The sequence below is a fragment of the Bombyx mandarina genome, chromosome 28 (assembly GCF_030267445.1).
Source record: "Bombyx mandarina strain Sakado chromosome 28, ASM3026744v2".
NCBI classification, from domain to species: Eukaryota; Metazoa; Arthropoda; class Insecta; order Lepidoptera; family Bombycidae; genus Bombyx; species Bombyx mandarina.
In genome coordinates, this window is record NC_143233.1 from 735,757 (window position 1) to 749,866 (window position 14,110).

The 14,110-nt window shown below is 39.1% G+C and overlaps 1 protein-coding gene across 1 annotated transcript; it reads right to left on the reverse strand.

Moving 5' to 3' along the window:
- Positions 1–2,647: 2,647 nt before the first annotated feature.
- LOC149499668 (juvenile hormone epoxide hydrolase-like) lies at positions 2,648–7,862 on the reverse strand. Its single transcript, XM_089739046.1, has 7 exons — positions 7,639–7,862; positions 6,550–6,777; positions 5,729–5,893; positions 5,162–5,308; positions 4,578–4,779; positions 3,472–3,706; positions 2,648–2,909 (listed from the first exon to the last, which is right to left on the reverse strand). The coding sequence occupies exons 1-7, from the start codon at positions 7,837–7,839 to the stop codon at positions 2,687–2,689; spliced, it is 1,401 nt and encodes a 466-aa protein (XP_089595172.1). The 5' UTR covers positions 7,840–7,862; the 3' UTR covers positions 2,648–2,686.
- Positions 7,863–14,110: the final 6,248 nt, after the last annotated feature.

The window sequence follows — 14,110 nt, forward strand, 5'->3', positions numbered from 1 at the left end:
GGCATCGGCTAAGCATTTGCCCAGCTTCTTCCAGTCCACCATGGTCCTCGTAGCTGTGACTGGGTTGTGGGGGCGACCGAGCTGCATAACGACAGGTCGGTGGTCTGAGTCGAGCTCTGACATTGCTTCGATGGAACGCAAGCGCAGAGTTACGTTCCTCAGCAGTGCCAGGTCTATAGTGCTCGGACGGAGCGCGATGTTATACGGATAACATGTTGGAGTTGGGGGACCGACTACTTCGAAGGTAAGGTCGTCTATAAACGCGTCGAGACGCCTACCGTTTATGTTTGAACTGTGGCAGTTCCACCTAGTGTGGTGGCAATTTAAATCGCCTGCCAGGATGACGGAGTCTCCCATGCCGAACAGTGACTCGATGTCACTGCTCGGAAGGGGCTTGTCCGGGGGGAGATAAACGGATGCGATGACGATCGGCTGGTGTCCCGTCAGCGAGATACGGCACACTGACGCCTCGATATGTGAGAGCGAGGGGGTATCGAGAGGGACAACGTGCAGGGCCCGCCTATAGTAAATGACAGTCCCGCCTTTGGAGGCGGTGAGTCTGTCATTCCTAACCATGACGTAATTCGCGACTTTCGGGTCACGACGCGAGGGCTTCAGGCAGGTCTCCTGCACTAGCAGAATATCTACAAGATTGTCGCGGAGGAATTCGTAAATTTGATCGCGTTGTCGCGCGAGTCCGTTAGCATTGTAGAATGCTAACGTAAGGGAATACGGTTTCTCTCTAGCGTTTTGCGCCATTGATTACCGGTATATTTTTTAGAAAGTACGGGCCACGGACTCGTAAACGTCCATGTGCTCAAACGCGGCCGCGAGCCGTTGTTCGGGGTTTATCGCCCTTCGCATCGCGTCTGCGAACGATCGCAGACGGTCGAAGTTGACCGTGGTGACGAAGTCGCGCACGAGCGCGAAGTCGCTGACGGCTGAGGGTTGCGGGGGACGGTACGCGGGCACGGGGGGAGGTGCGAGCAGGGGCTGCGGCGCAGGACGTGTCGCGAGCGGGGGCTGGGGTGCGGTTTGTGTTCCCGACTTCGTATACGGCAGTGGTTTATTCCACGCCGAAACGGTGGGAACCGCAGCCGGTACGAAGGCGGGTTTCGGTGCTGAAGGCACCGAAGTCTTTGGGCCGACGGTACGGGGGGCTGGGTGGGTCGGACGTTTACGCGGAGCCCTAGGACATCCACGGTAATTCGCGGGGTGCCCTTGCTTAAGGCATAGGACACAGCTTGGAGGTTCGGTCGCGGTTTCCCTAACTCGCGAGCAATCTAACGTGGCGTGATCGCCGAGGCACTTCACGCAGCGGGGGCGCGCGTGGCAATTCCGAGCCGAGTGGCCATAGAGTTGGCATCTGTGGCACTGTCCGGGAGTGCCACGTCTATGGGGGGCTTCGATGGTAACCCCGGATAGGCCGCATACTGTCGCGAGACATGCGATCTTCTTTCTGGCCTCCGGAGTTGGTTCTAATGCGACTAGAACCATGTTATACGGTTTTTTGTCGCGTCCGTTGTGCATCCGGTGCACACTTATTATCGGGAGGGACTGAGCGGTCAGATCCTCCTTGACGTACTCTATGTCGAGTTCCTTCGGGACTCCGCGTATTACTACGCGGAGCTCGCGGTCCTCCTGAAGAGCATAGGTATGGAAACCTATGTTCTCCTTTCGGAGGTATGCGGATAGACCACCCTTTTAAGGGTCTAATACGTTTTTAACTGAAAGTCAAGTTCTCTCACGCGTCGCCCACGTATCATTGGCGCTAATACAATTAATATATCCCTTATCGCACGTCGACCAGGCGCGTGGCGTGAGCTAAGTGCTGAATTAATAGTAGCGATTTTTTTTAAGGGGTGCTTTACTGGTATTTTTTTGTACAGCTAGACGAGTTCGAAGCTTTAACTTTGGAGCTCAGGCAAATATTCTTTAAAATAAATATTGATGTGTATAATGAAATCTTTCATCAGAAAAGTTAATCAAGTTCAATAGAGTAAAATGAAATGTTAAGATGCCTTTTCCTAAATTCTATTATATCCTATATCCTAAAAAGTCTGACTTACATAATAAAAATACTAGGAACAAACACAAGCTTGTTGTGCCGATGAGTAGGTTACTTAAGATATGAAATTCATTCGGGTGTTTGTCTGTGCGCCTGTACAACAAAATCCCACAAGGTGTTCCGAACCTACATATACATAGGTTTAAGGAAACTATTAAAGAACATCTGTGCAATAAAGCTTACTATAAAGTCAATGATTATCTAGAAGATTGCACAAAGTGGGAATGAGTTGCTCGCTCTGGGCAATATTGCAATAATTGTTACGTTATAATACTCATTGTAAAAATGAATATTTAAAAAAATCTAATATTTAAAAAAAAGACATGCCCGCTGAGTTTCTTGCCAGTCCTTCTCGGGACGGAGGCTAGTTTTTGTGAATTGGCGGTAGTTCTTTTTGACGTTCAACAAGTGTGTACTTTCATTTATGTTGAATGTTTTTTTTAAATTTGATTTGATTTGATTATGGTTTCTGGTAATGATTCTGGAAAAAACAATTCACATGACTTCCTCTGGCCATCTTAGGTAATAGCAGTATCTAATTAATACAATCTGACTTGTTATAAAAGATTATCTAAAAAGTAAAGTTAACAAAACACCAATTTATTAAAAAAAAACAAATCACAACTCAGTCTTCACGTTCTGGAGTTTTCTGAACTCGCCGATTGCCTTCAGGACGTCCTTGGCGAAGATCTCCGGTAGTTCAAACGCAAGGAAATGGCCTCCGTCTTCAATGACACTGGCATTGACCAGTTTCGGGTACTTCAGTTTGAGGATGCAGGGCGGCTGGTAGGCTAACTCGTGTTTCGCCTGGAGCACCCATGTTGGGACTTGTACTTGAATCCTGTGAAGAGATATAGCATTGAATTGGATATACGAAAGTAATGAAATGCATAATGAACATTCCACGATGCAATTTCTCGTTTTGCCATTTTATCGACTAGCTTGTTCACGTAGCCATTGCGCTCATTCCTAGCGAGCTTCAAGAGATCATTGGCTCCCATAACCTTTGACTTTGGAATCAACTCTACGGTATTTCGCGAGAACTATATGTCCTTGACCAGCCGATGCTCATACATTACGGTGACCGCTCACCACATCAGGCCTGACATACGTTCATCTGATTAAGAAATGCGAACTTAATTTTACACTTTTTACTGGTGGGTGGGACCTCTTGTGAGTCCGGACGGGTAGGTACCACCGCTTTGCCTATTTCTACTGTGAAGCAGTAATGCGTTTCGGTTTGAAGGGTGGGGCAGCAGTTGTAATTATACTGAGATCATAGAACTTATATCTCAAGGTGAGTGGCGCATTTACGTTGTAGATGTCTATGGGCTCCAGTACCACTTAACATTAGGTGGGCTGTGAGCTCGACCATCCAGGCAAGCAATAAAAAAAAAACTTACTCATCTAGTTTTAATTTGAAGTGCCTTGAACTGAAAGACTCAGCATAAAGTCTCATTGACGTGGCTATTGACTTCGTACTCCAGTACAGCATGAGATTATCGATCAGCTGGTCCTTTGTCCACCGGTAGGGGAGACCGCCGTCTTCTTTACTGCGGAAGTCGGGGTTGGTCCCAGTGGAAAACTTCTCCAGGATATAGGCGAGGAGACCAGCAGGGGAGTCTGTTAATCCAATTCCTGGGAAAACGGGAAAGTAACAAAACTGATTTTAATACTGAAATGTAGTAAAAAGACATTGTGACGAATCAACGTCGCGTCATACATTGATGGCTGTGATTGGCCAACGATGACGTCATATCGCACGAACCAATCACAAATCAGATAAGGCATTAGTGGCACCAATTGTCAAAATTTAAAATTATTACACGAGGAAAAAAGATGGACGCGCACGTCAATTATATGTATTTTGTGAAATAATTAAAATAATATAATGAGAAGTTAACGCATTTATTAATTTTCTTGGCCACCTCAAGATACCTCTAAGAAATAGACGCAACAGACATTCAGATATCCATTGAAGCCAATAAAAGGGTAAAGTGTTTATCTCATCACCTCTTTCCTCTCTGTCTAAGCTCATGCTAACGACTCCTAAAGAGGTCGGCACTAGTATAAAGAACGATGACAGCTGTCTCGAGCAAGATGCGTGCATATAGAAAAACATAATAATGTTCAGATCCACGTCAATGCAAGCTCTACACTTAGATACATTTTATTGTTTACTAACTTTTGCCCGCGACTCCGTCCACGTGGAATAGTTACTTTGGCATAACGCCAAATTTTACCCGCCTTTTCGTTTACGTAAAAAGTGAAAATATTTTTGAATTATAGAATGCTAAGGAGCTATTTAAACCCCTATTTTGAAACATTCTTTATTGGTGCTCCATTTGTATTGGCCTTGTCGTGATGTTATATAGCCTATAGCCTTCCTCAATAAATGGGTTATCTAACACTGAAAGAATTTTTCAAATCGGACCAGTAGTTCCTGGGATTAGCGCGTTCAAACAAACAAACTCTTCAGCTTTATAATATTAGTATAGATTTTTCTTACCAACAGTATCAGGCTTCGTGGTTTGAATATGCATGTAGCCCGATTCCTCGAGAAGAGTTGAGTATTTCTCCGATAACGGATACAGTCTGTTAGCTAGTTCTGGTTCGACTATCAGAGATGGGAATAAGGCACCGACAAACTCAAGGAATGTCGCCGCTGGACTAAGAGTGAGCGCCAGGTTGGAGTGGAAGCCGATTATTTCCTGAAATTAATAGATTTGTATTGGTATTAAGCCGGTTAACTCATACTATCAGTAGTAGGTACATTCGTCTGATCAAAATAGTCAATTTTGTATTGTATTGGAGCGTCTGTTTCACCTCCAAGAGTAAGAAAGTTCTATGAAAATAAGCCTATAAATACCACAGCACCCTATAACTTAGATGGTTGGCCAGAAAAGGATCAAACAAAGGATATTTCTCGGCATGAGCACTGCAACAGAAATAATTATGAAAACCTTTCAAGCCCTAAAAAAACGCATTTTAGATCCAACTGGCCTTAAGAAGATATTGGAGCGCATATCTGTACATCAGATTGTGAATGGTGGTATCTATCGCCTTTTAAAACTCGTATATTTCAACACTTACCTTAGGGAAGAAAGTAGCCATAGCGCTACCGATGAGAGCTCCCCAATCACCTCCTTGGACGTAGTATTGCTTGTAACCAAGTCTGGCCATCAGGTTTTTGAAAATGACCGCGACTTCAGCAGCAGCGAGGCCGGGACGAACGGCCGCCTATTCAATTATGAAGGTGTTAAATTATGAATCTTTTATGAATATGCATGTATGATTATTTAGCTTTCCGAAAGTAGAAGACAGAAACCCAAGATGGTCATGGGTTGATCCTTTTAGTCTATTAGTTTCTGTCGTGAAGCTTCGATAGAATTATGGCTTCACTTCCCGACTCAAGATCAACAGCACTTACGCTAATGTCTATAATTTCCGGTAGGCTCTTAGGGCCATGTCTTTGACTGCCCCCTTGATTTCACAATATGAGAATAAATGAATGTACTTTAAAATTGAAAATGTGTGTCAAATAAGTATTAGATTGAGTCATTTGGAGATCTGATGATAGATGAAGTTAATTTTTTTTTATAACGCTCTAGTTTTTTATAACGGACACAAACATTGAGGGATTTACTCCCTGATACTTACGTCGGAAAAGCCATAACCAGGTAAACTTGGAGCGATAATTTCCAGAGCGAAGTTCCTGTCTTTGCTGACAGCTGTGAGATGAGGAATGGCTTCGTAGAACTCCCTGACGGAGCCCGGCCATCCGTGGAGTAACAGAAGTGGTACTATTTCAACGCCTTTAGGGACCTGTACAGAAGAATGCTTTTAATTCATTAAAGTTTTGGAAGAAGATAATATTGTTGGAAGAAATTGAAAATACAAAGTAGCAACGCTGTGACTGCCTATTTAAGGAGCAGTGTTGGCTTTTCCATTAACAGTGCTCTTAGGCACCACAAGCACCGGTCACCGTCCTCGTCGAACCCGTCGCTTGCGACGAAGGGCTCGACGAGCGAATTAACCCATAGACACAGCCCACTGAGTTTCTCACCGGATCTTCTCAGTGGGTCGCGTTTCCGATCCGGTGGTAGATTCTGCGAAGCACTGCTCTTGCTAGGGTCAGGGTTAGCAACTCTCCGGTTTGAGCCCCTTGAGCTCACCTACACACGCTAGGGTAAGCTGAAATAGCCTCTCAAGACTATCAGCATAGGTAGGAAAAAAAAGTGCTCGCTCAGTTACCCCCCAGCTGTCGTAGCGTGCGGAAGCTCTGTCCGAACTCTCTCTTCATATTACTGTCTAATAAGGCCAGCCGGTCAGTAAATTGTTTTTTAAAACGCAAAATTCGTTTCTGTTTATTACAATATATTTTGGCAAAGATTATAGGGGACTAGTGAAGATCCTCAGCTTTCTTAAATAACGGGAATACCAGCTTTTAAATTTCTAAGTTAATTGCGAACAGTACTAACCTTTGGAGTAATCCTCATGAAGTGAATATTCAAACCCTGGATATTAGTCTTGAAATGAGGATATTGGTTAAGGAACTTCTGCCTTTCAGCGAATGGGTATTCTTCTGCCCAATATTTGAGCCAACTGTCCAACTGTTTCGAATTGAACCCGTATTTGAAGCCAACACCCTCCAATGGAGGGGCGAAAGGTCTTCGTTTCTTGATGCGTTCTTTTAGTTCTTTTACCATCTAAAAATATCGTGATAGTTGCATTAAGAAGACTAATTTCGTGTGAAATTATGACCAAAAATGTAGCATTAGGGAATTTAGAGAACATTTCGCTAAACTTGAGGTAGTTTTTTTTTTGAACTGCTCTTTATATATTTAGTAAATTAAAAAATTATAGCAATTTACTTCAGAAAGTCCAACTTCCTTTTTGGTATTATTATACACATATCTGGAAAACTACATTCTAGTATATTCCTGAACATTTAAGTATTCCCATCCTTCCTAATTGACAAATAGATCATTCTTTATTTAGTCAAAACTGTGGACCCATTTTCCTAACGTGTTGATTTATTCATTTTCTCTTTCTAATTTTTTATACTATTGATAATTTTTGATTATTTTTCTATACATAATAATATGTATCTGATTAAACTTTCCAATATTTGCTATTTGGTTGTTGTTTAACTATTTTTAATACACTGTATGGATATTTTGTAGTCCTGGTTTTCCCTAATAAATAAATGTCGCTACTAACAAGACATTTTTAGAGTAAATTTGCTTTGATTTTCAAGATGGGCACGTCTTAAAAATCTCGTTTCTAAAAAGGTGAAGAAGAATAGTAATGTATGTTTGTTAAGTCGCTTTTAAAGACATTTTCGATCTACATTTTAACCAACTAACTAAATTCGAATTTAATTTAATTCTAATTATTTGTCGTCTCGATTTTGAAATTTGACAAGTAAACGTAATATATCCAGATTAATATATTGTTGGATGCTTTAGAACTGATACTGAAGCAGCGTTAGATCTAGAAGACTTTCAACTGATAGTATAATAGTATTTTTAAAAGATGCTTTTCCCAAAAACACTAATTAAACTAACCGTTTCACTGAAAGTGATCTCGAAGGATTTGATGCTGGTATCCTGTTTCTGTTTAAGTTCGGGCGGTCCCCACCACTCCTCCAGGTCTAGCTTAGGCATCGGCGGTGGACTCTTCAGAACGAGGAGGTACAATGGTATGGATCCCAGCACTAATAGCGGCAAGACGATAAGCAGAACACGTGACATCTGTAACAAGAGCATCGGGATTCTTTAACAAAATACGTCTAATATTTCAGATGGTCGATGTTAGGGTGAACATACAAGTCAATCTATACAAGTCAAATAGTCAAGAAGAGCTTTTGGGACGAAGTTCCTTATGGGACGATGCGGAGGAGTACCCTAACCGGGAAAAAACGTTCGTAACGTAAGATTTTTATTAGTAATGCACACAGTATACGACTTAACCTTGTAATAACGTACAAAAAAATAACATATTTTCATTATATATTTTACATAAATCATTGTGAATCAAATAAAGTTGATAGCTTTGTAAAGTAGATTTTTTTATCAATAAAAAAATAATAATAAAAAATGTATACCCGAATAATTATTTTCTTTTATACCTCGAATAGAACTTAAAATTAATATTTTTATAATAAGGAACTTCGTTCCCATTCGGTGTCCCACGACACCACACATCTTTCTTTTTTTATGAGTGAGGGTTATTTGTGGCCTGGAGGCTTCTCCCGTTTCACCAGGACAGGTGGGCGAGCAAAGGCTCAGCCAGGAGAAGAACAAGTGTATAGCGTGGATTAGCGAGTGACCCATTTGTCAAGGGGAAACTCTGCTTCGGTTGATGCCAATAAATGATTTTAACGGTGCTTTTAGGTACCTCAAGCACCGGTCATCGCTCTCGTCGAACCCGTCGCTTGCGACGAAGGGCTCGACGAGTAAATTAACCCTCAGACACAGCCCACTGAGTTTCTCGCCGGATCTTGTCAGTGGTTCGGTGGTAGATTCTGCAAAGCACGACTCTTGCTAGGGTTCGTGTTAGCAACGTCGTCAGGTTTGAGCCCCGTGAGCTCACCTACTAGTTAAGGTTACGCTGAAATAGTCTCTCAAGGCTCTCAGCTAGGTAGGAATAAAAAAAAATGATTTTAATAGTAAACTATAATTTTGTAACGGGACGTATTACATTTTTATTTGTGCTTCATATTTTATTATCTGATTTCAAAAGGTCCCAAGTTTTCAGAACTTACGTTTTCGTTGCTACAGACGACAAGTTTAAATAAATTTATCGTAATTTGAATAACGCGTTCGCTAAGTACTGTTTGACAATGAATATCATTATAACGTAGCTTATTGTTCTTTGTACACAAAAACAAATCAGACTTGAGGTTATAATTAGAGAATTCCAAGGGTTTTGATAAATCATAATCCAATAAACGTGCTGTTTACGTATTTTTCTCTAAATCGCTTGGCGTACGATACGTCGAACAATTTAAAACGCTTTTTGGTTATATTTTAAAGTTAAAAAGAAATTCGATTACAAAATTACTGATGATTTAATTGTTTTTTTTTTACAAATTATATTGCTGTCTGTTACTGGAGCCCATAGACATCTACGACGTAAATGCGCCACCCACCTTGAGATATAAGTTCTAAGGTCTCGAGTATAGTTACAACGGCTGCCCCACCCTTCAAACCGAAACGCATTAGAAGACGTCCGATTAACTTCAAAATTTGTCCACGCATCAAGGGTAGTTAGTGTAAAATATTTGTTTGTACTGTTCTTAAAATCACAGATTTGCGTATGGAAAAACTGATCAAATTTATTTGTATTCAGATTACTTTTTTCTCTAAGTACCGGTCGTTTTTGGTCATACTGTGACATTTGCAAAATCAATGCCTAAGGTGTTATTAAAAAAAAAGGACTCATGACGATACAATATTTTTATGACTTCGCTCCAAGATCTTGATCAGTATCAAAAGCATAAAATTGTTATATTAGTTACGTTTGTAATTTAAGGATGTATCTTTTAATATTTTAAGCTAGATACGATTTATTGCTGGAAGGTACCATATGTATTTTTCTGTACCAAAGGAAAAACAAAAGTGTTATTTTTATTTAATTCCGAGCATTTTCATATTTCTATACCTTTTAAACCTTCTCTGGACTTCCACAAATAATTCAAGATCAAAATTAGCCAAATCGATCCAGCCGTTCTCCAGTTATAGCGAGACTAACGAACAGCAGTACATTTTTATAGTATACTAGCGACCCGCCCTCGCTTCGCTTCGGAAACATTAAAACACACATGAAACCAAAAAAATAAAATAAAAAAATTTTGTAAAAAAATAGCCTATGTTCATCAGGGACAGTGTCGGCTTCTAATGGAAAAATAATTTTTCAAATCGGTCCAGTAGTTTCGGAGCCTATTCGAAACAAACAAACAAACAAATATTTCCTCTTTATAATATTAGTATAGACTAGCTGACCCGGCAAACGTTGTGTTGCCTTAAATCAGATTTCTAGGGAAATTCTAGTGTAGAAAAAAAAAAACCTCATTCAACCACATAATACCTCATTATAACAAAAAAAATTTATCCAAAAATAAAATAAATAAATAAATGTTTGGGGTGGACAACCCTTATCACTTAGGGGTATGAAAAATAAATAGTCGCCGATTCTCAGACTTACCGAACATACTATTGATACACAGATAAAAACAAAAAAAACATGGCTGGCAAGCTACGATTGATACACAAATAAAACCAAAAAAACATGGCTGAAAAATGTATAGTGAGTAAGACAGGAGACCGGCTTCGTCCTCATCCCTACTACGTGATGTTTGCTGGATGAGTGGTGACACCTGGCGGGGATAGCTGAACGATTGATAAGTAGTCGACCGGCGAGGGCGGGAGATCAAATTGAATTTAAAAGAATTTATAATTAAAGGAATTTGAAATTATAAACTCTGAATAAGAATTTATCGTACTACAATTATAATATTTGATTGCCATCTTGCAACCTTATTGCGGATCTGTGTATAGAATAAAAAAATTTAAATCGGGATGGAAAAATAGGGGTTGATCGAGTGAAAATTGAGAGTAATATAATTTTTATTTATATTAATTTATTAATTTATTTATTTATTTGGGAAACAAACAGTACAATACAAAACATACAATATTTAAAAAAAATAGCTAAAACAATAACCAAATATGTTTCCACAATCAAAATCACATATAAGTAGACAGTGAACAAGAAGAGAAATTTAGAAATTTAAATTACAAAAAAACAAAAGCAACACAATACGCACATATAATTTTATACATTAACTCACACCACAAAACTACAACACTTATCGGGCCAAATCACCCTATAAACACTCCAAAACAGCTTTTCTATATGCTACAAGTGACAAGCAAAAGATATTAGCATTAGAGAACTTAGCATCATACAACCTACAAGATCCACGGACAAAAGAGTTAGAAGCATATTTCGTTCGAGCCGTGGACATGTGGAAGGTCTGTTTAGAACGCGCGGAAATACGACTACATTTAAATGAAAATTTGGAAAGAAGATAGCTAGAATCAATCTCGTTATTTATTATTTTATATAAAAACATTTGATCCCTCAGTAGCCTGCGGTCGACTAGAGAGACAAATTCTGTCGGTTCTGGAGAGTTAAAGCGACGACAATGGTATAAAAGATGCTTAAAAAACTTTTTTTGGACTCTTTCTAGTCGCTGAATATAAATATTATATTGGGGGTTCCATGTGACGGAGCCATATTCCAATATAGACCGTACAAAACTGTTGTACAACAGAATCAATGTAGATGGTCTTTTAAAGTCTTTACCAACTCTAAGTATGAAGCCTAACATTCGAAAAGCCTTATTTACCATTTCATTAACATGAAAATCAAAATCAAACTGGAATCCAAATAAATACCCAAATCACGAACAACTGTGGTGCGTACCAAAGTTTGACCATTAATAGAATAGTCATACAAGATATTCGATCTTCCACGTGAGAATGTTATAATAGTACACTTATTAGTATTCACTGTGAGTAAGTTATTTGACAGTAAACAAACAAGTTGTTCAAATCATCCTGTAATTCCAAACAGTCGTTTAAGGACTTTATAACTTTATATACTTTTTTGTCATCAGCGTACATAATGAATTTGGATTTCCTGAAAACATTCGAAACGTCATTGACATATATATTAAATAACATAGGACCGAGATGAGAGCCCTGAGGAACTCCCGAGGGAACAGGTGCAAATGATGAACAAAACCATTGAAAGTCACAGCCTGACTGCGATCTCTAACATAAGACTCAAGCCATCGCAGCAAATCACCGTGGACCCCAAGTCCATGCAATTTCTCAATCAAAATGTCAAAATTTATTCGATCGAACGCTTTGGAATAATCCGTGTACACCACATCAACCTGATGACCATCCTCCATGGAGCTCAATACATAATCCAAAAACTCACAGAGGTTTGTCTCAGTAGATCTATGGCTTATAAAACCATGTTGTTGCTCTATAATATGAGGCCTAATCAATGGAAATAAAAAATCATAAACTATACGTTCAAACATCTTAGGGATGGCACAAATTTTAGAAATTGGTCTGTAGTTAGCTATGTTATGTTTATCACCGCTCTTAAAGACTGGCACCACGAATGATCGCTTCCAAATACGGGGCATAACACCAGTTGATAATGAGTGATTAAAAAGAAGATGCAAAGGGTAACACAGCTGAGCGTAACATTGTCGCAAAAAAACAGGCGGAATACCATCCGGACCAGCACCCTTGGAAATATCAAGTTTTTTTAAATATTGCTTGACTTTACCCACCGAAATAAAAAATGAAGAAATATCTACACAGTTAAGGTCGTAAGAAGCAGGGGTATAACTTAACGATGATGCTGACTGTGTATTGTTAGTTAAAAAGGCAGAACCAAAATGAACATTAAATAAATTACATATTTCAGAACCATCAGATGAGCACCTATCATTTAAGAACAATTCGTTAGGAAAATCCCCAGCACTCCTCTTGGATTTAACAAATCTCCAAAATTGCTTACTGCACTTCAAGATATCATCCTCACACTTTGTTATGTGTGCATTGTAACAGCAAATTTTTAAGGCTTTTTGTCTTTCACGAAGAACAGAAAAACTTGAATAGTCGGTCAATCGACCATAACATTTCCATTTCCTGTGAAATTTTCTTTTTTCTTTAATCAACTTGATTAAAGCAGAGGAGTACCAGTAAGGGAAATTGGAGTTACCTCTTACGACCTTCACAGGCACATTATCAGAAATAATCTTGTATAAGATTTCATGAAACTTGCCCACGGCCATGTCGACATCTAAATTCATAAAAGATTGTTTCCAATCAATTTTCGAAAGTTCCTCGTTAATAATAGAGTAGTCACTTTTATGGAAAAGCAATATGGACCGGCCAGGAGAACGTAGGGGTCTCACGTCTAACCCCTGAATCTGAATATCCAAGGCTGGATGATGATCATCCTCAGATACAAGAGGAAGGGACGAACGAACAACCTTACAAGCACAATTACTTATTACTAAATCTAAGCATCTTTTATTTATATTAGAAATCGAATTAAATTGTTTAAAACTATTAAAAGCTAAAAAATTAGAAAGACCAAAGACAAGTGAGTCCCACCGATCACCATTCAAGAGTCTAGCAGGTCCATCAACACCGATCAGCTCCCAAGAAGCATTCCTTATATTGAAATCGCCGACGCACAAAAATTCGTCACCGGGATTAGTAATAATTGTGTCAGAAATATCCTCAAAAAAACCAATTTCATCTTCAAACTGAGAAGAACATTGAGGAAAATAGCAACAGTAAAGATGGAGTAGTTTACTAACGTTATTGTGCTTAATATTTATTTTTATCGAAATAATATCAGCTGATCGGTTTCTGTTGGAAGGGAGACAGGTTAAATTAAAAACGGTAATTCCTCTACGCACAGCATTAAGTACCCCGCCACCCAAAGAATCATTTCGAGAGTTATAGTTCCGATCGCAACGGTAAACAACAAAACGCTCATCAAACAACTCCGAGTCATAAATACCCGGCATTAACCATGTCTCACTAAGACATATAATATCATTATCACATAAAATAATGTTTCTATAAAACAAATTAGTTTTACTACGTAAACCACGAACGTTCTGGTAAAAAATCTTTAAATTAGCCATTAGAGAGAGAGAGAAAAAATAAATCATATAAATAATTAACCAACAGTATTAATAGTGCACGGCTCAAACCACAGCATAATAATTGACATGTCAATACATAAGTACCTACACATACGAGAATATAGATCTCAACATTAATCAAACACCCACCCCAGAAGTAAAAGTTCCAAACGAACAATATAAAAAATTCTCCAATGCTAAACAATAAGTATGTTGCTATATCATAACAAGCCTTACATAATAATGTTATTAAAATAGTTAAAAAAACATTTAAAAGTTTCTCAAAA

Bases quoted from the DNA above. Each gene is read 5' to 3' on its own strand.
- LOC149499668 (XM_089739046.1), bottom strand. From the start codon at position 7,839: ATGCTCTTGTTACAGATGTCACGTGTTCTGCTTATCGTCTTGCCGCTA. The intron at 6,778-7,638 runs GTTAGTTTAATT...CGATATTTTTAG, and splicing joins AGATCACTTTCAGTGAAACG to ATGGTAAAAGAACTAAAAGA. The intron at 5,309-5,728 runs GTAAGTATCAGG...ATAATTGAATAG, and splicing joins CTGGTTATGGCTTTTCCGAC to GCGGCCGTTCGTCCCGGCCT.